This window comes from Gorilla gorilla, chromosome 3, assembly GCF_029281585.2.
Source record: "Gorilla gorilla gorilla isolate KB3781 chromosome 3, NHGRI_mGorGor1-v2.1_pri, whole genome shotgun sequence".
NCBI lineage: Eukaryota > Metazoa > Chordata > Mammalia > Primates > Hominidae > Gorilla > Gorilla gorilla.
The window spans coordinates 207252527-207277973 of NC_073227.2; the positions used below are offsets into that span (position 1 = coordinate 207252527).

Consider the following 25447-nt stretch of genomic DNA (forward strand, 5'->3'; position numbering starts at 1 on the left):
TGTTACATAACATTGAGAACTAGTACAAGTAAATATTAAAGTGAAGTGACCATTTCCTACACAAGCTCATTCAGAGGAGGATGAAGACCATTTTGGAGGAAGAAAAGCACCCTTATTAAGAATTGCAGCAAGTAAGCCACCAAGGTCTTTTCAGGTACAGTTTCAGAACTTACTATTTAACATTCCTCTCAAGCAAATACGCCTTGAAATGCTTTTTTTAAATCATAGGAATTTAAAAACACTTTACAATAGAGAATGATTGATTTTTAAAATGTGTCTGATTTAGCTTTGTAGAGATGTTCCGCTAATATCCATAACTAATCTGAGAGGAAATGTGGAACAACAGAAGAGTAACAGTGTCTACTCAGTAACAAGAGTTTTACGAGTTAAAAAGACATCCAAATGCAGTACTGAAAAATCAGAAGTCTTGATTTGTCTCACTGATGACTCCGTTTTTCCTAGAGCAGTCTGTTTAATGCTTACTGGAGATAAATAGATTTATAGGTGACCAAGACAATCGATTAATGTATCAGCCGCAGATTTTTTTAAATAGAAAATTTTCTAAGTAGGAAATCATTCATAGCTCTTTGAAAGATATAGGGAGAGGCCTCAAAGAAAGAAAGAAAGGAAAAAAATTGGGAAAGGAAACAGAGATGAAAAATTGGGGTGGGGAGAGCTGTCAGATGGTGGCCATGAGAAGGATCTGATCATCGTGAGCAGCGGGGCCGGCGGGGAAGGAGGGAGGAGGGGAGAGCGCTGCTTCCCTGTGGGTTCTGGCTTCTGCAGAGCTGTAAGAGTTGAAGGCTACACACAGTCACACTAAGGAATGCTGCAGGATTGGGAAAGATAAAATTCAACATTATAATGAGGACCCTGTGAATGCTATTGAATTAACTACTCCCCTGTCTCCCTATTTCTTGTAAGTCTTAGTGTCAGTAAACTAATTATAAATCTACATTTTATGTTCTAAAAGCATGCACCTTTTTCTCATTGTAGGATGACTTTCTTATATCAAGTGGTACATTTCATTTTATTTACTTCAGTTTCTGGTGGTAAGTAGAGTGTTATCTTAACTATGGGCTGGGAGAGGGAAATCACACTGCAATCTCCACACATGTGGGAGAATCCCACACCATTTATGCCGGGAAGGAAATAAAATGTTTTTATTAACTTCCTGCCTGAGGCTCCAGAGGTTTTCAAAGCAGGGTAGGAATTGAGGTGAAAAAATTGTTTGTACTGGTAGGAATCTGTGTCTATATGTATACCATATCTACATCCATGCCTACATACATCATTCATTTAAATGATATTTAAAAGCAATATTAAAAAGAAGAAATCTTGATTTGCCTCACTAATTAGTTGGTTTTTCATAAAGCAGTCAGTTCAATGGAACATACACACACACATAAAATAGGAATTTTGTACTGAAAAATGTTATGTAACTATTCATACATAGTTTATGCATTTCAATAATTTAACTACCCTGTTAATTCTCCACCCTATGTCACATCTGCTAAATTTGTTTATAAATTACTTAGCCAATATTAAGTAGGATATATCAGTACAGGTATTGTTTAGTTCCATGACCATTCTTTATTTAAAATGAAAGCTGAAGCATTCCTTTAGAAAAATAGCTTATGTCTACATGTTATATTTAATTTCTGATACTATTGTCAGCATTTTAAGCATAGTAAATTCTTTTTGCTGGCCTATGTGAAAAAAGGCAAACCTAGGTGAAGATATTAAAAGTAAATTCCACTTAATATATTAAATTACACAGCTCATAATTTCAATTTTCTCTGTGACAAGACTACTGCTCAGGTTATAATATTGCTTTGTTATAATTATCTGGAAATTGTATTGTTATTTCATTGATAAATATGTCAGCGCTAAATAATTTGATATATTTTGAACACTGGACCCAATAACTACATAAACAACTGACCCTGAATCAGGGGTTCCACATCCATGGATTTAAATAACATTGAAGTGAAATTTTTTTTAAAAAATTATATCCGTACTCAATATGTGCAGAGTTTTTTCTTGTCATTATTCCCTAAACAACACAGTATAACAACAATTTGCATAGCATTTACATTGTACTAGGTATTATAAGTAATCTCGAGATGATTTAAAGTACACAGGAGGCTGTGAGTAGGTTATATGTAAATATTGTGCCATTTTCTATCAGGGACTTGAGCGTTCATGGATTTTGGTATCTGCAGGAGGTCTTGCAGCCAACCCCCCACAGATATCAAGGAATGATAGTGTACATATTTAGGTCCTTTATACATGCACATGGAACATTTACAAATATTGACCACACACAAGCCTCTGAAACAAGTCTCAACAAATTTTAAGGCGTTAAAATTATACTGATCATGTTATTCAATCACCGTGAATGGGAGCTAGAATAATAATAAAAAGGGAATTGAAAATCTGCAAATGTTTGAAAATCGAGTATTTATAATCACCATGAATGGGAGCTAGAATAATAATAAAAAGGCAACTGAAAATCTGCAAATGTTTGAAAATTGAGTATTTATACCTTTTTAGGTTAAGATGAATCAGAGATGAAATCACAATGGTAATTAGGAAAGGAATTGTACGATAATGAAAGTACAGTATATCAAAACTTTGAGATGTAACTGAATCACTGTTGAGATCAAATGTATAGATTTACATGTATACATTAGAATACAGAAAAGGGAAAAATTAATGATATGACAAGAAGATACAGAATAGCAACTTAAGTGCTAAGAAACCAGAAGGCAGAAAGAAGACATCGCAGAAATTAATTAAATGGAAGACACACATATTTGAGAGGTCAACATAATCCCTTTCTAACCCATTTTATAAGGTCAGGGTAATCTTGACACCAAAATCTGATAGGAAAATTCTGAGGAAAAAAAGTCACAGGTCTTTTATCTTATGAACATATGTACAAATATCCTAAACAAAATATTATCCAACTTAACCCAGTAGAATGTTAAAAACATTAAAGGATGATTACATTGTGATATTGTGACAAAGTTGGGTTTATTCTAGGAATGAAAAGTTGATTTAACATTCAAAAATCAATAGATGTGTGACTTCGGGGTACATACCAAAAAGAAAGAAGGGAAAGCAGGAACCCACACAGATATACTTGTACACCCATCTCATAGCAGCATTATTCACGCTAACTCAAAGGTGGAAGCAGCTCATGTGTTTATCAACAGGTGACTGGATAAATAAAGTGTGGTACATACACACAAAGGAATATTACTCAACCCTAAAAAGAAAGGAAATTCTGACACATGCTACGACATGGATGAACCTTGAGGACATTACGCTAAGTGAAATAAGCCAGTCACAAAAGAACAAATACTGTGGGATCTCACTGATATGAGGTACCTGGTGTAGTCAATTTCATCAAGACGGAAATTAGAACAGAGGTTGCCAGGGGCCGAGGGGTCAGGGGAAGGGGTGAGAGTTGGTGTTTAGTGGGCACAGAGCATCAGCTGGGGAAGTTGAAAAGTTCTGGAGGTGGATGGTGCTGATGGTTGCACAGCAATGTAAATACACTTAGTGCCACAGAACTGTACACTCAAGATGGCTACATGGCACATGGTATGCTATCTGTCATAATAAAAAATAAAAATAATTTTAAATGTTAATATGTGCCAAAAAATGCTTGCTAAAATTCTAGTAATGATCAAAACTCTAAGTAAACCGGAAATGGAAGAAAACTTTCATCAGCTATTTAACAATATTTTAAACAAAAGCAAACAAAAATCCAAACCAAAAATCTTCAAGAAACATAATACGTAATAGCGGAATATTGAAAGCTTTCCCAAGGGATTGAGAATAAGACAAGAATACTTCCCATTATTTCCATTTACTCTTAACTGGAGGTACTCGTTGGTGAGGTAAGGAAGGGAAATAAAAGGAAAACGATTAGGAGGAACATACGCTCTCGTTTTTCACAGATGATATGACTGAGTACCTAGAAAAATCCAAAATTAACCATCACATAAATTATTTGAGCCAATTAATTAAATTAGTAAGAAGTCTCCATACAACGTCAATATACAACAGCAAGCACTTGCTCGTTCGCAAAAACAGATGAACTAGTTTTTCCTGACGCTAGAAGCAGCATGTGTTCCGCATCCATGGATTCAAACAACCTTGACGTGAAATATTTTTTAAAAAATTGTATCTGTACTCAACGTGTGCAGAGTTTTTTTCCAAAATTTTTTTCCAAAAATTTTTAAATGTTTATATGTTTAAGGGGTGTAAGTGCAGATTTCTTACATACATATATTATGCGGCGGTGAAGTGCCGACTTTTGGTGTACCCATCACCCAAGTAGTGAACACAGCCTCCAACAGGTAATTTTTCAACGCTCACCCCACTCCCATCCTCCCACCTAGTGGCATATTGAAAATCAATTTGTCTTGTAAAATTAAATAATCCAATTAGGAGGGGGATATATTCTAAGAAAATTAGTGCCTGATGCGCACACACACACACAGAACACGTGTGTGCGCATGTGCGCACGAGAGAGAGAGAGAGAGAGAAACTGGGTCTTGCTCTGTCGCCCAGGCTGGATTGCAGTGGTACAATCACAGCTCACTGCAGCCTCAAACTCCCAGGCTCAGGAGATCCTCCTACCTCAGCCTCCCGAGTAGCTGGGATTACAGGTGGAAACCACCATGCCCAGCTAGTATTTTTTTTTTGTATTTTTTATAGAGACAGGGTCTTGTCATGTTGCCCAGGCTGGTCTTGAACTCCTCAGCTCAAGCAATCTGCCTACCTTAGCCTCCCAAAGTGCTGGGATTACACGCATGAGCCACTGCGCCCACTCCGCATTATTAAATATAGAACATTTATTTGATTCATCAGTTAATATTCTTCTTAAAAGTACTATTTTAATGTAGCAAGATTGCTTTCCACCAAAAGGTGGGGTTTCCACAGTGGGGTTTCCAAATTATTCTCAATGGGGTGAGGATGTGTGTTATCACACCCCCCGAGCCATCAGATGCTGTCAGAAAGTGATCACTCTGAAGTCTCTGTTTCAAATAAGCACAGGGTTTGGACAAAGAGACGCAATTAGGAAAGGAAAAAGCAGAAGGCTCATTCCAGACCTGGATGAGATCCTGAAAAGCAGCAGCTTTTGCCAGTAAAGATCCTTGAAACGATTCAATTACCCTCAAAGCACTCCTTGTCTCCAAGACAATCACTCATAAGCACAATTCCATTGAAGCCAACGTACCATTTTGTGATTTTCGTTTCCACCTGAGGCTGTTCATTCAATAAACTCACATAAAAGTGTTTATTGCCTTGATTTCCAAATTCAGGCGTATTTCCTGGTAAGTAGAGCTACTTGCCTTGCCTTTATGAGACTACCACCTAATTAGATGTATGCCCAGTAAAATCCAACATAACGCATGCCATGTACTACATCACAGAATGTGTGACTCAGTTGTTGAAGGACACCTGCTTTGAAGGAGGGGACATTACTACGGTTTTCACACCAAGCGCCAAGTACTGCCAGGTAGTCTGCACCTACCACCCAAGATGTTTACTCTTCACTTTCACGGCGGAATCACCATCTGAGGATCCCACCCGATGGTAAATGCTTATGTTTCTACATCGAGGAAACAGATTTTTAAAGGGAGATTGCTATTCTTAACACATTTCCATCTACCATTTTATAAAATTTAACATTAACAACTGGAAGATAAATTGTCTTTCAGTTGAAATATTGTTACAGAAAGAAGTGATGGTGTTTAGGCAATTTAGAAAAGAATAAATATGCCTCCAAGTGTAGACTTTCCAGCCTCTCCTATAGTCTCATATTAATGGTATGTTTCTTCTGTTTGTCTCAATTTTTACACTTCTTAAACATTTCACACTTTGCTTTTCTATCGATTATTAATTTTTGTTGTGCTCTCAACAAACTGGAACTTCTCCCAACTATTTTATTAGAAAAAAATTCAATATTTAAAAAGATAATTTGAAAAAAAGTACAGTACAGTGATCCCCTGCCACAACCAAAACCGCAATGTTTGCTATATTTGTACAGCAATATACAATATACAATACCTATATTTGTATATATGTTTAACCGTTTGAAATAATTTTAAAACATGACACTTTACCCCTAAATACTTCAGCATGCACTATCCTACACAAAAGACATACGAAATTTAACAAGAATTCCTTTATATTATTTCAGTTTTCCCTCAAATGTAATTTATAGTAATTAACCAGAATCTTACCAAGAGCCACTCACTGCATTGGGTGGTTTGTCAGGTTTAAAACATTTTAAACAGTCCACCAACCATTTGTATTCCCATCCTGAGCTTGAAAATTTAATAATAAGCCTTTCTGTAGAATTAAGTTTTCAACATCTTTATTATTGCTACATTCACAGGTATTTATATAGCACCCAGAACTTATACAATTTACTATTCCAGAACCTAGAGCAGGGATTGGCAAATGTCTTCTTAATAATGCAGAGTAAATATGTTAGGCTTTGTGGGCAAAACCCACAGTAAAGCCAAGGATATTATTTAAGTATTTATGTCACCACTTAAAATGTAACCATTTGAAAATATAAAAATCATTTTGTATAGCTAACAGTCTAAACAGAAACACACAGATTTTTGGTTGCATTTTACCAACAGGCCCTAGTTGACCCATTCCTGTTTGTTCCTATTAGAAAGGAGTATTACATGTAGTCTCTTAAGTGTAGGGATGTTGAAGTAAAAAACAAACTCAGAATCTTGCTAAGAAAATATTTGTTTTGGCATGAGATAAAGTAGTTTGTTTCCTTCTCTTTGGCTTTCTGTGTGCTGACTTTTAAGATCCATTATTTTAAAAACATAAAATCCTATTCATTAATATGTATTTTTAAAAAAACAGGTTTACTTGTGTCCTGAAAGACAGTGTTACAGAAACACTGCCGAGAGTGAATAGGACAGCTGCGATTTCTGGGTATTCTTTCAAGCAATGCTCACACCAAATAAGCGGTAAGATATGTTCTCAGAATCAACAAATACCAGCTGTGATGTACACATATCGCCACATCGGATGTGGTTTTAAGGCTATGAAATGAAACACTGCTATGTGGAAATAAACCCCCTTAATGAAGTTCTTTCAGTGTAGAGTATAAACTAGCATACATACATGCCTGCCCTCCAACACACTGTAAAAACCTCTTTACCTCATAGAAAGACATATCTTACTACCTCACTTCCCATCGTTTATTTATATTCTTTCTATTTCCCAGCCTAAAATCTTAAATGAAAGTCTTTTTTTTTTTTTTGAGACAGGGTCTCACTCTGTTGTCCAGGCTGGAGTGCAGTGGTGCAATCACAGCTCACTCCAGCCTCAACCTCCTGGGTTCAAGCGATCCTCCTGCCTTAGCCTCTGGAGTAGCTGGGACCAGAGGCATGCACCAACATTCCCAGCTAATTTGTTCATTTTTCCCAGAGACAGGGTCTCACTGTATTGCCCAGGCTGGTCTCAAACTCCTGGCCTCAAGTGATCTGCCCGCCTCGGCCTTCCAGAGTGCCGGGATTCCATGGTGCCCAGTCGAAATTCTTCATTAAATGTATTAATCCAAATTGAAAGGAGCAAATATAAAGGTTGAAGTGACACTTGTCTTAATAGTGAATAGATACTTGAATCAGTTAATTAGTGAAATAATCAGTGCAGTTAGGGAGAAGAGAGGCTAGGTCAGAAAATCAAAATGTGAATTTACAAGTCTAAAATTGTTACAGTGTAAGAAGGACATTGGCATTCTTTTACTGCTTCCATTCAAGAATAAGAATTTTGCAGATTAATATAACAAAAGACCTCTGAGGAAAGGTGGGTGAAAAAGTTGAAAGGATGAGTCAGGAGGGACAGTTGCTTAGGTCATTGCCCCTAGAATCTGGAAGGGACTCATGTCTTCTGCTTTTATTTCCAGCTTGCAACAAAGACATTTATGTGGACCTAGACATGAAGGGCATAAACTATAACAGCTCAGTTGCCAAGAGTGCTCAAGAATGCCAAGAAAGATGCACGGATGACGTCCACTGCCACTTTTTCACGTACGCCACAAGGCAGTTTCCCAGCCTGGAGCATCGGTGAGTGAGCCCCAGGACATTCGAGTGGTCGATGAAAAACAGAATCGTGATTTACTAAAAAGCTTTTGCCATCAACTTTATGCCAGAATTTATTTTTAACCCCTAAAAGACATTTCTATAAAAGTACTCCTAGTTTTCTTCATGAAAAATACACTTAAAGCCTAATTTGGATGCATTTCATTTATGGTAAGGAGTCTATCTTTTAATAACACTGTCAGAAAAATATATATACTTGGCTAATTTCAAAAGCGCTACACTTTTAAATTGGCACTTTTGAAACAGCTGCAATTGGTATGATTGTCAGTGCCCTTCCCAGTCTAAAAAATGTTACAGTCTAACAGAATAAAAATAAAAACCTACTCCTCTCTCTCTCTCTAAATAACAGTTCCTTACCTAAGACAAAATACTCATGTAAAAAGTCTTATCCTGCTCCATACTGGATTTCGAAATATTTCAAGGATAAATCTGTCGCATAAGGATTTAAAAATTATCTGATCTCTAATAACCAAATCTGTGTTCTCGTCTTTAAAAATTTACTAGGGAAATAGATTATTAATTTGTATATTCAGAAATATTTGAGATGATTTAGATTTTCATAGTAAACTGCATTTATCTGGAATCAACAGAAAAGTGAAAAACATTCAAATTACTAATACTTGCGTTTTAACATTGGATTTTAACATTCTGCTCTCCACATTCACAAAGAGGAGTGAACAGAAAGCAAACAAAGCATCAACGAGTTATTTCAAAAACAACAGTGGTTAAAAACACACACACCAAACCCCTAAATTCGTGATTTGACTTGTAAGGCTTATCTTTAGCTCAGCTCAGACGACAGCTTTTATGTCTAAGACTTAACAGAATGTGAACTGCGAGACAAGAAAGTGGAGGTTTCTAAGCAAGATAAAGTTAAGTCATTAAAAGTAAGAAGGACTTAGCCAGGCGCGGTGGCTCACACCTGTAATCCCAGCACTTTGGGAGGCCGAGGCAGGCAGATCACCTGAGGTCAGGAGTTCGACACCAGCCTGACCAATATGGTGAAACCCCGTCTCTACTAAAAAAGAATACAAAAAGTAGCCAGGCGCGGTGGTGGGCGCTTGTAATCCCAGCTACTTGGGAGGCTGAGACAAGAGAATCGCTTCAACCCGGGAGGCGGAGGTTGCAGTGAGCCAAGATCGTGCCATTGCACTCCAACCTAGGCAACAGAGTGAGACTCCGTCTCAAATAAAAAAAACAAAAAATGAGAAGGGCTTGAGAAGTCGTTCATTCATGCACTCTCCTTCTTCATGTGGTCACTCTCTCAAGCTGTCATTATACTGAAGAAGAAATAAAGTTACACAATTCACAGGTGCTTAGCAACACTGCTGGGACCACGCCCAGCCATTCAGCCTCCCAGATGGATGCTTCGGGGTCTCGCAGGTCCTCTCTCCAAAGGGGACTTTCTTAATATCTCATGTTTTTTCCTCCTTGCAGTTGGAAGAATAAGACACTTTTCCTTTTTCTTTCTATTCAGTAACATTTGTCTACTGAAGCACACCCAAACAGGGACACCAACCAGAATAACGAAGCTCGATAAAGTGGTGTCTGGATTTTCATTGAAATCCTGTGCACTTTCTAATCTGGGTAATTATTGACTTCTTGATGATGTAATTCAACCATTAAATATGCTGATGATTACAGTAGATCTCACTCAGGATACCAGCTTATGCTCACGATGAAACGGACCCAAAGATCTTTACCTTCTTCATGTGATAGATTTCATCATGTCCTATACAGTTAGATCCTCTATTTAAATTTCCAGTTTAAAATAATCATGTCATTTTCTTCTAAATAAAAAAAATTAAAAGATCTTGGGATACACTTAGATTTTTTAATATGGAATTTACACATACTGTGACTGGAATTTTCCTGATAGCTGGTGAATTGAGTCCCTGACATAGTTCTTCCATCGCGCAGCTTGTATTAGGGACATTTTCCCTAATACGGTGTTTGCAGACAGCAACATCGACAGTGTCATGGCTCCCGATGCTTTTGTCTGTGCCCGAATCTGCACTCATCATCCCGGTTGCTTGTTTTTTACCTTCTTTTCCAAGGAATGGCCCAAAGAATCTCAAAGGTAAGGAGTTAACAAGTAAGGATAATTTGTTATCTTTTAAAAATAGCTGATCAAAATCCACCATTAAAAATTCCAAGTAACTAAAAATTTACTCTAAATGTCAGTATAGGATAAAAGTTGCAAAGAATTTCTAGCCCCTTTCCCTTTCTATTCCCCACCTCCTTACCACAAACCCAACATTACCGAGGACTCTTTTTTTTTTTTTTTTTGAGATGGAGTCTCGCTCTGCTGCCCAGGCTGGAGTGCAGTGGCATGATTTCAGCTCACTGCAACCTTCGCCTCCCGGGTCCAAGCGATTCTCCTGCCTCAGCCTCCTGAGTAGCTGGGACTACAGGCATGGGACACCACGCCCAGCTAATTTTTTTTTGTATTTTTAGTAGAGATGGAGTTTCACCATGTTGGCCAGGCTGGTCTCAAACTCCTGACTTCAGGCGATCCACCTGCCTCGGCCTCCCAAAGTGCTGAGATTACAGGGTTGAGCCACCGTGCCCAGCCAGTAAATTTTAAAATAAATATAAATATTATTTTACCTAAATAAATTTTAGGTACAGGTACAGTTGTATTACATGGATATACTGTGTAGTGGTGAAGTCTGGGCTTTCAGTGTAGCCAAATAGTATACATTATTCCCATTAGATAATTTCTCCTGCCTCACCCTCCTCTATCCTCCCAACTCTCTGAGTCTCCAATAGCTTTCATTCCACTGTCTCTGTGCCTGTGTACACTTTATTTAGCTCCCACTTAAAAGTGAGAATATACAATATTTGACTTTCTGTTTCTGAGTTGTTTCACTTGAGATAATAGCCTCCAGTTCTATCCATGTTGCTGCAAAAGACATGATTTTATGATTTTTTTATGGCTAAGTAACATTCTATAGTATATTCTATACACCACATTTTCTTTATCCATTCATTTGCTGATAGACTCTTAGGTTGATCCATATCTTTGTTATTGTGAATAGTGCTGCAGTAAACATGTGGGTGTAGGTATCTTTGTGACATGATTTTTTTTTCTTTCTTTTCCTTTGGCTATGTACCCAGTAGTGGGATTGCTGGAGGTCTCCACCTTGGCAAAGGGGCAGTTGTCTAGTTCTAAATGAAATGAAGAGATTCCATTTCCATTTCATGACAACTAAAAGACAATTCAGTCCAATGCTTTGTTTAAAATAATTGAACCAGGAACAGAAAGAGCTGAAAATGTCAGTGAAATGTCAAACCCAAAGTGGAGAGAGAGAGAGGTGGAAATGAATGTCTCCATCAAGTGGGTTAGGGTGGTGGTGGAGGGAGGTTTGAGAATTGAGTTCCTGTTTCCTTACCAATGGAAATTAACATAGGACATCAGAAACAGCACGGAAAATTTCTTTGATTATCAAAAGGACACTAGCTAAGGTTGCTGTCCCTCTTTTATTTATTTATTTATGTATTCATTTATTTGAGACAGGATCTTGCTCTGTCACTCAGATTTGGGTGCACTGGGTGTGATCTCAGCCCACTGCAGCCTCCACTTCCTAGGCTCAAGCAATCCACCCGTCTCATCCTTCCAAGTAGCTGGGACCACAGGTGTGCACCACCACCCCCAGCTAATGTTTGTTTTTTTGTAGAGACAGAGTTTCGCCATGTTGGCCAGGCTGGTCTAGAACTCCTGGCCTCAAGCTGTCCACCTGCCTTGGTCTCCCACAGTGCAGGGATTACAAGCCTGAGCCACCATGCCCAGCTTGCTATTCCTCATTGACAACATTCACTTAAACAAGCAAACAAATATCCATAAAATTAAGTCAGCTTTAAAACCTGGCTTGTATATATCTCTGAATTGGAACTCTCAGAGCCCTCAGCACTTGCCTGATTGGCCTCCTGTTGATGAAAAGTTGTCCTCCAGACAACTCAGCCAAGGGGGGCCCTGTGTGCCTTGCCTATCACATGAGCCTCACTTTCCACTGAGTGAGGTTGTCATTTCAGAAGCGCCGGGTCTGTCACATGAAAATATATCTGTTACCATCACTTACTAAACAAATTTAGTAGAATTTGTTTGGTGCTTATTATGTATCAGGCATTGTTCTGAAGGCTGGGGATACCATTTAGTGAACTAAATAGATAAAAACTTTGCCTATTGGACCAGAGTGGAGATGAGAGAGAAGTGACCAGATCGATCTGTGTTATCAGCAGAGAGCCAATAAGATTTGCTGATGGGTTGGACCATGGATTGTGAAGGAGTCAGTGATAGCACCAAGACTTTTGGCCCAAGGAACTGGAAAGATGGAAATGCCAATGACAGAGATGTGGAGGATTTCGCAAGCAGCAGAGTGTAGGAGAAGCAACGCCCTTGGCTCATCTAGGGCAAAGGGTTGAATTGGCAACTGGAAATAGAAGTCAAATTCAGAAGAGAGGTTTATGTATACATCTGTGTTTAGGTGTCACCAATATACAGCTGATACTTTTTTAAAAATCTAGTGAAATTATCAAAGGGTTAAATGCAGAAAGGGAAGAAAGTAGGTCCAAAGATCAAGCCTTGGGACATTAGAAGTTTAGAAATAAGAAAGATGCCATTGTCACTTGTAATTTTGTGTTAGTCACTGCTCTTTTTCTTTGTCTTATTCCCTTACTGACCAATTCCTAGAATAGGAATAACACATTTGATCTTTAATACCGTATGTGATAGGAACGTGGCTTCTATAAGCCCAAACTTGGCAATTTAAATTTAAATTTATTAAAATTAAATAAAACTGGCTAGGCGCAGTGGCTCATGCCTGTAATCCCAGCACTTTGGGAGGCCGAGGCGCTGAACCACGAGGTCAGGAGATCGAGACCATCCTGGCCAACATGGTGAAACCCCGTCTCTACTAAAAATACGAAAGTTAGCCAGGTGTGGTGGCATGTGCCTGTAATCCCAGCTACTCAAGAGGCTGAGGCAGGAGAATCACTTGAACCCAGGAGGCAGAGTTTGCGGTGAGCGAAGATCGCGACACTGCACTCCAGCCTGGGTGACAAGAGAAAGACTATGTCTCAAAAAAAAAAAAAAAAATTAAATAAAACTAAAAATTCACCTTCCCAGCTGTGTTAGCCACATTTCAAGTGCCCAATAGCCACATGTGGTTGGCAGTTACTGTATTGGATGGCACAGGCGTAGAATAGTTCCATCACTGCAGAAAGATCTATGGACAGCCTTGCTCTAGACTGTGATTTTGTCTGCTTAGGAAAAGTCACTCTTTTCCAGGAAGATGCTTCCAGGGTGTGGAGTAAACGACGGACTTCACCCATCTCCTTATAAACCTATTGCAACCCTGGATAGGAGGTTTCTAGGTAGCATGAAGACTCTTGAATCTTTAAGATAGGCTGGGAGTGTTGAAAGGAAGGAAATGAAAAGAGAAGATACTAGGAAGACTGACAACAGAGCAAGCTCAGAAAATTTTTATGGAGGTGATTTAGTTAGAAAATTTGTCTGCAACCTAAGGGCCATGGAGTGTGACTCCGTGGTTTATGAGTGTGACTCCGTGGTTTATGAAGAGTACTTTCAAAATAGGAAAATCTTCACAATTAAGTGCTAGCATGAGCTGACTTTACTTTCTCTAGGTGCTGTAAAAATGTTTTTATGTGTTTGATATGATATATTTCTACTTCCCTTTTATTTTTGTTAGAAATCTTTGTCTCCTTAAAACATCTGAGAGTGGATTGCCCAGTACACGCATTAAAAAGAGCAAAGCTCTTTCTGGTTTCAGTCTACAAAGCTGCAGGCACAGCATCCCAGGTAAACTGAGAGTTCTGCATTCTGGCTGAGAGTGACCAGCCCCAAGGAGGCTGATGCATGCTGAGGGAGGGTCTCACTCTGACATGTGGTCTGCTGTCTAGTGTTCTGCCATTCTTCATTTTACCATGACACTGATTTCTTGGGAGAAGAACTGGATATTGTTGTTGCGAAAAGTCACGAGGCCTGCCAGAAACTGTGCACTGATGCCGTCCGCTGCCAGTTTTTTACCTATACCCCAGCTCAAGCATCCTGCAACGAAGGGAAGTAAGCCATATGAAGGGTTATGCAGACACCCTTGTCCCGTCTGCCTGTGAGGTGCATTATGTTTATACCATTTTGTTTCCAACTGCAGGGGCAAGTGTTACTTAAAGCTTTCTTCAAACGGATCTCCAACTAAAATACTTCACGGGAGAGGAGGCATCTCTGGATACACGTTAAGGTTGTGTAAAATGGATAATGGTGAGTATAATGTCACTTGAAAAAATACAGCTGAAGGAATTATTCCATGCTGCATACATCACAACCAAGACTGTCAGTTACAGCCACAGAAGGGAGAACATTCATGAAATAACAAATATTGCAATTTTCTATTCTTTTCACTCCTGTCACTCAAGCTGACCATGTTTTAAAGGTAAATATTGGGGCTTGACTAAACTGTACATTGCCTAGTATTAACTAAATATATGTTTTAATTTGACACATTTATACACCTGGCATTTCTGTTTTCTTTGTTTGTTTGTTTGTTTGTTTGTTTGTTTTGAGACACAGTCTCACTCTGTTGCCCAGGCTGGAGGGCAGTGATGTGGTCAGTGTTCACTGCAGCCTCTGGCTTGAACTCCTGGACTCGAACAATCCTCCCACCTTAGCTCCCTGAGTAGCTGGGGCTACAGGCATGCACCACAACACCCGGCTAATTTTTTATAGAGATGGGGTCTTGCCATGTTGCCCAGGCTGGTCTTGAACTCCTGGGCTCAAGCAATCCTCTCGCTTTGGCCTCCCAAAGTTCTGGAATTACAGGCTTGAGCCACTGCACCCAGCCACAACTGGCACTTCCTAGTGAGACCCAGACTCTGCCAACACTCCTGTTATCAAGGCCAGTAATCTTTCCTATTATCCTTTGTAAGGGAATTATCAATCAGCACTTTGGTTAGTCAAATTACTAATTTTCTTCCAAAAATTGTGTATCTATTCAAGAAATACTGGAGCACCTCCTTTTTAGGGTCTTTATTCAGATTCCATGCAGGGTTCTGGAGACTTAGGGATTGGCAAAGGTTAAGGTAAAACTTTACTAATAACAATGAGTGTGGTAGGGTGGAAATAAGTGTTTAGATTACACGAGACCTGTAATAACATAAAAGTTACAATAAAAATCCGAGCAGCAGTGTTTCCATCCCAGTGGCCAATTTCTGAGCATAGTCACGAGAGATGCTTTGTAGGCAAACAGAATTGTTCTAAGGGACAAAATCCCCAGCAGGAAAGAACACACCACAAACACTCCTGCTTAAATTACCATAGTAACTTAGGATGGCTTTACTATATGTTGATTTACATAAAGCTGCATGTTCTTATACTGTTTCTTGCTAAAAGTCCAATATTACAATACACTATAAGGTGCAACTGAGATTTAATGAATAAAATGGAAGTAATAATCCTGCCTCGTGATAGTTTTAGAAGCACAAAAACATTTTGTGTCAGATTATCTGCTGTACCGAGAAGGCAAATCAATCCTTAATTTCTGAGAACTTGTTTTGTAGAACATAAAGACGTTACATTGCCTCCAACACTGGTATCCTAACTAACAGACTATGCCTTCCTAGAGCTTAGAGGCGCTCCGATGAAAATCTCTGGATGGCTCAAGACTTCTTAAAAAGCAAGTCAATTACGTCGTATCTCATACATTCTGTTTTCCTCACAATAAATTTCCCTAAGACAAGAAGGAGCATTCGGCACCATTCTGTTGTCTTTCTTCTACTTCTAAGCGTTAGAAGGACACTTAGCAAATGTTGCTGTTAAGTAATGTTGACATGGTTTAAAAAATGGGAACGAGCACGTATACCTCAATACATTGCAGACTGCATTTTCCCCCTTCCTTCTTCATTATGGTTTTCTCTGTTGGATTTATAGACTCTGGCCTGTAGAAGTTACAGAATATGCCAGGTATAGATTGATAGCTACAGGAGAAAATGTAAGATAAAGGAAAATAAAGTCATGTCTTTTCAGTGCGACTTTGGAGGGAGTGAATTAGATAACTAGGTTTTTACTGCACTGTATTTGATGAAATAACCCCCTAATGTGAAAGGGAATAGCTGCGTGAGATATTTATGGTGCCTTGTCTGTCACTGGTCTACAATGTAACTTAACTTTCTGAAGATAGATAGCAGCACCATTAAAATAAACATTTCTTACCACAAAATGTGATTCTAAACACATATTTTCAGCATTTCGTTTAAACTGAGAAACAGCATAGGATGAACCTCAAGGCCTCTCACCTGTACCTTGAGTTATTTCTAAAATATCTTAGTTACTATTTACCTATTAATTTTCCTAAAATTTACCTTTATGATGCTTCCCACCTTGCAGAAATTCCAGAATAGAGGGCCTTCCAAAATGAATGTTCACCCTTCCGGCTCTAAAATGAGAGCCTCTGTTCAGGCTTCCGAAGTCACATCGCGCTCGTTCTCACCTCAGTTGCTGTTAGCTGCTGTTTCCTTCCGAACTCCTTCTCTCATCATCTCCTCCTATTTGAAATCCGCCCCAGAATTATACACTCATTTTCCTACCAAGGAAAAAAAGGCCTAGAAAGGTTGTTTTACACCCACAAAACTAGTGAATGGACCTTCTAGGATCCGGCTTCTCATCAGTGATTCTTCTGTTAACTTAGACTCCTCCCTTAGCTCAGGACGCGGAGCCTTCTGAGCGCCTGAGCCTGGTTATTCTAAATGTGATCTGGGCACAGCACATTGACATCACCTGGGAGCTTGTTAGAAAGAATTTCAGGACCCACACAGATGTTACTGAGTCAGAATCTGTATTTTGAAAGCTACACAGGCAACCCACAGGCACATAAATTTTGAGTCGCATAGGTGTGTGTGTGTGTGTGCGCATGTGTGTGTGCGTGTGTTTGTGTGCACGTGTGTGTGTGTGTCTAGAATACTGCTGTCTATGAACACCCTATTCCCATCCATCTGTGTTCCATGGCTCCAACCGGGGGGGTGGGTTCTTGTGTCGGGCATCCAGTAAGTAGAAATAGAGGGCACTGTCCTGTCTAGGCAGCCCCAAGAGAAAAGAAACAGAGGGATGAGCCTGAGTCAAAGTCCCTGAAAAGTACCAAGGACCCCAGAGAATCCCAAACTGTCAACAAGGCCAAAGGTCAGAGGAAGTTCATAGCAGATCAGTCTTACTTTGGACGTGGGTGGAGCAGGAGTGACTGGGATCACGGTCAGCAGAGTCACGGGGACAGGGCAGGAACTGGACAATGGCTGCAGCCTGCGGGCAAGGCGCTCGCCTTTTCTTTCTAAGAGTAGTTCTCAAACGCCAGCAGGGCTGGTTCAAACACAGACGGCTGAGCTTCCAGGCTGGAGTTTCTCATTCACTGGATCTGAGGTTGGGCTGAAGAATGTGCATTTCTAACACGTTCCCAGGTGACGCTGTTGGTCTGGGGACTGCACTTGACAACCACTGGTTTAAAAACACCATTCACGTTATCATTTGAAGGAGGGTAAGACAGCCTTGTAGTACCACACAAGGAGGGCTACATTCTTAGGGGTGTGTAATTACAAGATGACTTAGTCAATTCCATTTTTCATGTGCATGTTTTGCTTTGGCAGCTTGATTATAAAGTCTCTGTAACTCAGGGTCATGATAAACTATTGACTTGAGGAAAGGTTTTCTTCTTGTTCCTGAAGGAGCATAATTACTGATGGAAAGGAAGATGTAGGAAGCTGCTCATCACAATGCTTCTGTTGCAGAGTGTACCACCAAAATCAAGCCCAGGATTGTTGGAGGAACTGCGTCTGTTCGTGGTGAGTGGCCGTGGCAGGTGACCCTGCACACCACCTCACCCACTCAGAGACACCTGTGTGGAGGCTCCATCATTGGAAACCAGTGGATATTAACAGCCGCTCACTGTTTCTATGGGTCAGTACCACAGCTGTTTTTACTAGTTCATCTTCTTCACACATTTATAAAAAATATTATTAGCATGTTAGGAAACAAATACTTTAACCAATTAGATTGTCTTATTTGCAAAATTAATTAATTGCTTCAGTGGTAAAAAAGGCAAAAAGGAAGAGCTCCTCATAGTCTCCCAGCATCAGAACAGGTGCAGGTACAAGGCTGCTTGACTGCCTGCTATTCCGCTTCCCATTTAACCGCATTCACATCCCCAAGGGCCTTCATGTTATTCCCTGCAAGAGCATACCTCCCTCTGTGCCTCGCTCTGTGCACTGTGCCCGGAACTAAACTCACAGAGGATTTACCATTGTCCGAATCAAATTTCTAATATATGTGTGTGTGTGTGTGTGTGTTTAAATACAGAAAGTGGCCAGGTGTGGTGGTTCACGCCTGTCATCTCAGCACTTTGCGTGGCTGAGGTGGGAGGATTGCTCAATGCCAGGAGTCTGAGGTCAGCCTGGGCAACATAGTGAGACCCCGTCTCTAAAAAATATTTAAAAACTAGCCTGACATGGTGTTTTGTGTGCCTGTAGCACCAGCTGCTCAGAAGGCTGAGGTAGGAGGATCGCTTGAGCCCAAGAGTTCAAGGGTGCAGTGAGTTACTACAGTACCACTGCGCTCCAGCCTGAGCAACAGAGTGAGACCCTATCTCTAAGTAAATAAATAAAATACAGAACGAGTTCAGTATGCATCCTCACATTGGATTCCTTACTTAGGTCACTTTCAGCATTGGCCAAACAAAAAGGCTCCAGCTGGGGGTATATATATTCCAGGGAAGTTAAGTTGGCCAAACTTTCCGTTTGCTACTTCAGTATCCTCCGAGTTGTTTCCAGACACAGTTTTGTGTGCTTTTTAGTTTTGGTTTTCTTTTTTAATCAATCTGCAGCACACTCATGTTAAACTCAAGAACACATGTGAGGCCAAGAGTTCCCGTTACCTGTCACATATGGGAATGGAGTAGCAGAAAGGCTGCCCGAGTTTCTGTCACAGCTAGTTACTGGTGAGGTTGAGACTAAGTCCAGCGGTCTTTGTGTGTGTGCGTGTGCGTGTGTGTCTGTGCAGTGTGCGTGTGTGTGCATGTGCGTGTGTGCGTGTGTGTGTGTTGGAGCACGGAGGGAGTGCTCATTCATTTTTTGTGTATAATGGATTTTCTTTATAGAGTGAATCTGTTTTTTATCCTGAAAAATCTTAGGATAAAATCACTTTTTTCCACCTAAATGTCCATCATTGGCAGAAAATAATAGTAATAGTTAAACGGTCACACACTTCACAATGTCTGGGAATTATTTTTAGTAAAGGAAATTTCTTTCCCTCTATTGTTTGCTCCTTAGGGTAGAGTCACCTAAGATTTTGCGTGTCTACAGTGGCATTTTAAATCAATCTGAAATAAAAGAGGACACATCTTTCTTTGGGGTTCAAGAAATAATAATCCATGATCAGTATAAAATGGCAGAAAGCGGGTATGATATTGCCTTGTTGAAACTGGAAACCACAGTGAATTACACAGGTACGGAGAATTCTATCTGGAAAGTTATCTCCAATGGTGAACTGGATAAAATGTTTAACACTACTAGACTTACGGCCTGACGCTGCCAATCTCTCCATGCGTTATCATCATGAAAGGGAGAGGGCCTGGAACGCTAGTTATTCATTCCGTTAAGGCTGATATGCTTTCCTGGCTATTGAAACTTATTTTGGGAATGTGGGTGAAGAGATACGTTTTCCTGAGGCTTCTTCAGGTGCATAGAATGACATAATTTCATAATACTTTGGAATAGTAAAGATAATTTATTAAAGATAACTTAGGGATGAAGGATTGAAGGTTAGAACAATTAAGCAACTTGTGCAGGATCAAAACTGAGTTGGATGAGGAGTTAGCGGCGAGGGTGAGACTTGTCTCTCTCTCGCTCCCTCATCCTGGCACGAGTGAGATATCGTGCTGAACCTGAGGGGGGAAAATACACGACAGCAAGGCAAAAAATGAATATAGTAAACAAAGAAGACACAGACAATGTACAGTGGAAGAAGAGTCTCTTCTGGAAAAGAGGATATATTTTGCGTCTCATATTTAAACCACGATTTTTTTAATTTAGATTCTCAACGGCCCATATGCCTGCCTTCCAAAGGAGATAGAAATGTAATATACACTGATTGCTGGGTGACTGGATGGGGGTACAGAAAACTAAGAGGTAAAAATGATGTTGCTATATGTGCTCCATCCTAGAAATGAAGAGCGGAACCTCTTCTGCCCTGTCAAGTCATGTAGCTGAAGCACAACTCGAGTCACACTACTCAGTTGCAGGAAGCGGATTAATAAAGACGGAGAGGCAAAAATCACCCAAGTGAGGCTGGTGCCTCATCTGTTTGATTGGAAATTTTAAATGTGACTAAATCTCTTTAAAGACTAATTATATTTAATGAAGTTTAATGTGAAGCCTAGCACTTTTCAGTAAATGTTCTAGCCTGCTATCCAATTACTTTCTTGGGAAGTCATTCCAGTTAGAGTCATAATTAATTTTTGAACTTAATTAACATTAACAAAATGGTACACGCAATAGTGGGAATAATGTCTTCTTCATACTTGTAATTATAAAAGGTCTGTGAAGTAAATCTAACATTTTTTCCTTCTAGATTTTTATATAGACATGAGTTTTGTGTTGTTGTTGTTTTGAGATGGACTCTCGCTCTGTCGCCCAGGCTGGAGTGCAGTGGCACAATCTCGGCTCACTGTTACCTCCACCTCCCGGGTTCAAGTGATTCTCCTGCCTCAGCCTCCCGAGTAGCTGGGATTATAGGTACCCATCACCACCCCAAGCTAATTTTTTGTATTTTTAGTAGAGACGGGGTTTCATCATGTTAGCCAGGATGGTCTCAATCTCCTGACCTCGTGATCCACCTGCCTCGGCCTTCCAAAGTGCTGGAATTACAGGCATGAGCCCCCACACCGGTCCATGATTTTTATTTTAAATATATGTGGCCCAGCACCACTGGTGGCTCACGCCTGTAATCCCAGCACTTTGGGAGGCCAAGATGGGTGGATCACTTGAGGTCAGGAGTTCAAGACCGGCCTGGCCAACATGGTGAAACCCCGTCTCTACTAAAAATACAAAAATTAGCTGGGCATGGTGGTGTGTGCCTGTAATCCCAGCTACTCGGGGGGCTGAGGCAAGATAATCGCTTGAACTTGGGAGGTGGAGGTAGCAGTGAGCCGAGATTGCACCACTGCACTCCAGCCTGGGCGACAGAGAGACTCCGTCTCAATTAAAAAAATATATATATATATATTTATATGTATGCATATATGTTTATGTGTATTGTGTATGGTTATTCTACAAACAAACCAAAAAAATTTTTTTCAGACAAAATACAAAATACTCTCCAGAAAGCCAAGATACCCTTAGTGACCAACGAAGAGTGCCAGAAGAGATACAGAGGACATAAAATAACCCATAAGATGATCTGTGCCGGCTACAGGGAAGGAGGGAAGGACGCTTGCAAGGTAACAGAGTGTTCTTAGCCAATGGAATATATGCAAATTGGAATGCTTAATGCGTTGGGTTTTTTTTGTTTGTTTTGTTTTTTTTGTTTGTTTGTTTTTTGAGACAGAGTCTCGCTCTGTTGCCCAGGCTGGAGTGCAGTGGCTCGATCTCAGCTCACTGCAAGCTCTGCCTCCCAGGTTCACACCATTCTCCTGCCTCAGCCTCCCAAATAGCTGGGACTCCAGGCGCCAGCTACCAAGCCCAGCTAATGTCTTTTTTTTTTTTAGTTTTAGTAGAGACGGGGTTTCACCATGTTGGCCAGGATGGTCTCGATCTCCTGACCTCGTGATCCGCCTGCCTGGGCCTCCCAAAGTGCTGGTATTACAGGCGTGAGCCACCGCGCCTGGCCGCTTAATGCATTTTAAAAAGCAGTCTTCTGCCAATGAGCAGGGAACACAGTGTATTTGTTTGACTTAGACTGAAATCAAAAGCAAGGAGACTGACTGGATGAACGCAAGCACCCAGGTTCTCTGCAGTATATTAAGGGTCCAAGACAACATTTTAGGCAAAATCAGCCTGAGCAAGATGTGCTGAAGATGGGAAGTGTCTGAGTTGATCTGTGCACCTTTTCTTGTCTCCCTTCGTTCTAGGGAGATTCGGGAGGCCCTCTGTCCTGCAAACACAATGAGGTCTGGCATCTGGTAGGCATCACGAGCTGGGGCGAAGGCTGTGCTCAAAGGGAGCGGCCAGGTGTTTACACCAACGTGGTCGAGTACGTGGACTGGATTCTGGAGAAAACTCAAGCAGTGTGAATGGGTTCCCAGGGGCCATTGGAGTCCCTGAAGGACCCAGGATTTGCTGGGAGAGGGTGTTGAGTTCACTGTGCCAGCGTGCTTCCTCCACAGTAACACGCTGAAGGGGCTTGGTGTTTGTAGGAAAATGCTAGAAGAAAACAAACTGTCACAAGTTGTTATGTCCAAAACTCCCGTTCTATGATCATTGTAGTTTGTTTCAGCATTCAGTCTCTTTGTTTTTGATCACGCTTCTATGGAGTCCAAGAATTACCATAAGGCAATATTTCTGAAGATTACTATATAGGCAGATATACCAGAAAATAACCAAGTAGTGGCAGTAGGGATCAGGCAGAAGAACTGCTAAAAGAAGCCACCATAAATAGATTTGTTCGATGAAAGATGAAAACTGGAAGAAAGGAGAACAAAGACAGTCTTCACCATTTTGCAGGAATCTACACTCTGCCTATGTGAACACATTTCTTTTGTAAAGAAAGAATTTGATTGCATTTAATGGCAGATTTTCAGAATAGTCAGGAATTCTTGTCATTTCCATTTTAAAATATATATTTAAAAAAATCAGTTTGAGTAGACACGAGCTAAGAGTGAATGTGAAGATACCAGAATTTCTGTGTGGAAGAGGATTACAAGCAGCAATTTACCTGGAAGTGATACCTTAGGGGCAATCTTGAAGATACACTTCCCTGAAAAATGATTTGTGATGGATTGTATATTTATTTAAAATATCTTGGGAGGGGAGGCTGATGGAGATAGGGAGCATGCTCAAACCTCCCTAAGACAAGCTGCCGCTGTGACTGTGGGCTCCCAAAGAGCTAGATCGTATATTTATTTGACAAAAATCACCATAGACTGCATCCATACTACAGAGAAAAAACAATTAGGGTGCAAATGGATAGTTACAGTAAAGTCTTCAGCAAGCAGCTGCCTGTATTCTAAGCACTGGGATTTTCTGTTTCGTGCAAATATTTATCTCATTATTGTTGTGATCTAGTTCAATAACCTAGAATTTGAATTGTCACCACATAGCTTTCAATCTGTGCCAACAACTATACAATTCATCAAGTGTGATTTTTTTTTTTTTGAGATGAAGTCTCACTCTGTTGCCCAAGCTGGAGTGCAAAGGTGTGATCTCGGCTCACTGTAACCTCCACCTCCTGGATTCAAGCGATTGTCCTGCCTCAGTCTCCCAAGTAGCTGAGACTACAGGCACATGCCACCATGCCTGGCTAATTTTTGTATTTTTAGTAGAGACGGGGTTTCACTATGTTGGCCAGGCTGGTCTTGAACTCCTGACCTCGTGATCTGCCCACCTCGGCCTCTCAAAGTGCTGGGATTACAGGTGTGAGTCACTGCGTCTGGCCATGGAAAATATTTATTGAGCACAATTATGTGAGAGCATCATGCTGAGCTTTGAAGATACAGTGGTGAGCAAACAGATATCCTGGCTTCATGAAGATTATACTCTAGTTAACATGAGCAACAAAATAAAATAATCACACAAAATATATAGGTTCAAGCTGAAATGAGTGGCTGCACCAGATTCTATGAGATGAGAAAGGAAGAAGGACATTTTTCACCAAGTTCAAAGACTGGGATACAAAGGAATTTGTCCTGACAAAGACAAAACAAAAACAACAACAAACAAAAAACCCAAAAGAGCAAAATGACAGTAGAACATAACGGGGCCAGATCAAAAATGCTGACAGGTTCCCAAAAGAATAAAATGACGGTAGGACATGACGGGGCCAGATCCAAAATGCTGACAGGTTCAAACAAAATTGGAATTGAAAATCAGAGTGCCTTCAAGAGTATCAAACAATACTATCTTGTTACTTGCTTATTACCTTAGTAGACTGGAAGCAACACTTCACACAAAAAAGGGTTTGGATGTAATTTCGGATAAGAAGAGATGTTTCTGTAAAGTCTTTCCTGAGAAGCATATTATTTGAGAAAAACACATATTTCTGTTTTTAGTATTTCACTTTGTATAATGTCTTAATTTTTGAAGAGCTGGTATATTCCTATGATTTGTTAATGAAAGTTCTATAAGATATAAAATATACAATGAGGAGATCTCCTCTTCTGTACCAGAAGAGTGCACATTCTACACACTGTGTAGCACCCTTCTCACTTACGTTCTGTCTGGGCACACTTCTGATTGACACGCAGAGGGCTCCCTCTGTCTGGGGATATTTCTGATGGGTACCGAGAGAGCTTCGTCTATCTTGGGTTATTTCTGATGCGTAGAGAAGGGCTGCCTCTGTCCATTATGGAAGGCTGGTGTTCACTGCAGGGATTCCACACTTCATTTAACCAGAGTCCCCGTGGAAGGACGCTTGGGTTGTTTTCAATCTTTCCCTCTTTCATACACGCGCAGGAACATTTGTAGGATAAAGTCCAGATGTAGAATTGCTGAAGACAAAACAAAATGAAAACAGCAGATGCATTTGTAATTTTGAATATTGCCAAATTTCTCTTCAAAAATCTGTAGCCATTTTTTCTCCCACCAGCAATGTAAGAGAGGACCACGTTCCAGCTACCATGACACCACAATTAGGAATTTTTGACAATCTGACAGGTGGAAAAAGGTAGCTCACTGTAGTTTATTTTGCAGTTCTCTTACTATGACAAATTAATATAAATGACGTGATGTTAATGTGGTGTATAAGATCACCAAATTGTTCACTGCTTCATTTTTTACTTAAATGCTAATTTGGTGGTTATCACATAGACAAAAATAGAGTATGCTCCTTGCAGTCATGTAAATATGGTAAGAGTTCTTGCCAAAGAACGAAGCAAACGTTCCAGAGCTTATGTTGTTCAACCTTGGTAGTGGCTCAGCGTGGCAGACATACTGGCTGTCCAGCCTTCTCCCTGTGTGTTATGGACATAAATTTGGGGTGCAAGTGGCCTCATCTCCAGTTCCAGGGGTGGATCCTGATTCCTACACATTCCTTGATGGAATCGCATCCTCGTTGCCCTGGGAATCAGTTCCTGGCAGTGCAG

The 25447-nt window shown here is 40.3% G+C and overlaps 1 protein-coding gene across 1 annotated transcript; it reads left to right on the plus strand.

The window, feature by feature from the left end:
* Positions 1-25102, plus strand: F11 (coagulation factor XI). Its single transcript, XM_019026036.4, has 15 exons — positions 1-154; positions 997-1052; positions 5454-5616; positions 6913-7019; positions 7961-8120; positions 9634-9743; positions 10077-10236; positions 13868-13977; positions 14079-14241; positions 14330-14436; positions 17946-18114; positions 19482-19657; positions 20244-20339; positions 21510-21649; positions 22280-25102. Exons 2-15 carry the CDS (start codon positions 998-1000, stop codon positions 22439-22441), a joined length of 1878 nt encoding a protein of 625 aa, XP_018881581.2. The 5' UTR covers positions 1-154; position 997; the 3' UTR covers positions 22442-25102.
* Positions 25103-25447: the final 345 nt, after the last annotated feature.

What these genes read in the sequence shown, in the direction of transcription:
- F11 (XM_019026036.4), top strand. Translation starts at nt 998, where the DNA reads ATGACTTTCTTATATCAAGTGGTACATTTCATTTTATTTACTTCAGTT. An exon ending in ATGCTCACACCAAATAAGCG is followed by an intron (nt 7,020 to 7,960) that starts GTAAGATATGTT and finishes TTTTATTTCCAG; the next exon opens with CTTGCAACAAAGACATTTAT. An exon ending in AACCACAGTGAATTACACAG is followed by an intron (nt 19,658 to 20,243) that starts GTACGGAGAATT and finishes TTTTTAATTTAG; the next exon opens with ATTCTCAACGGCCCATATGC.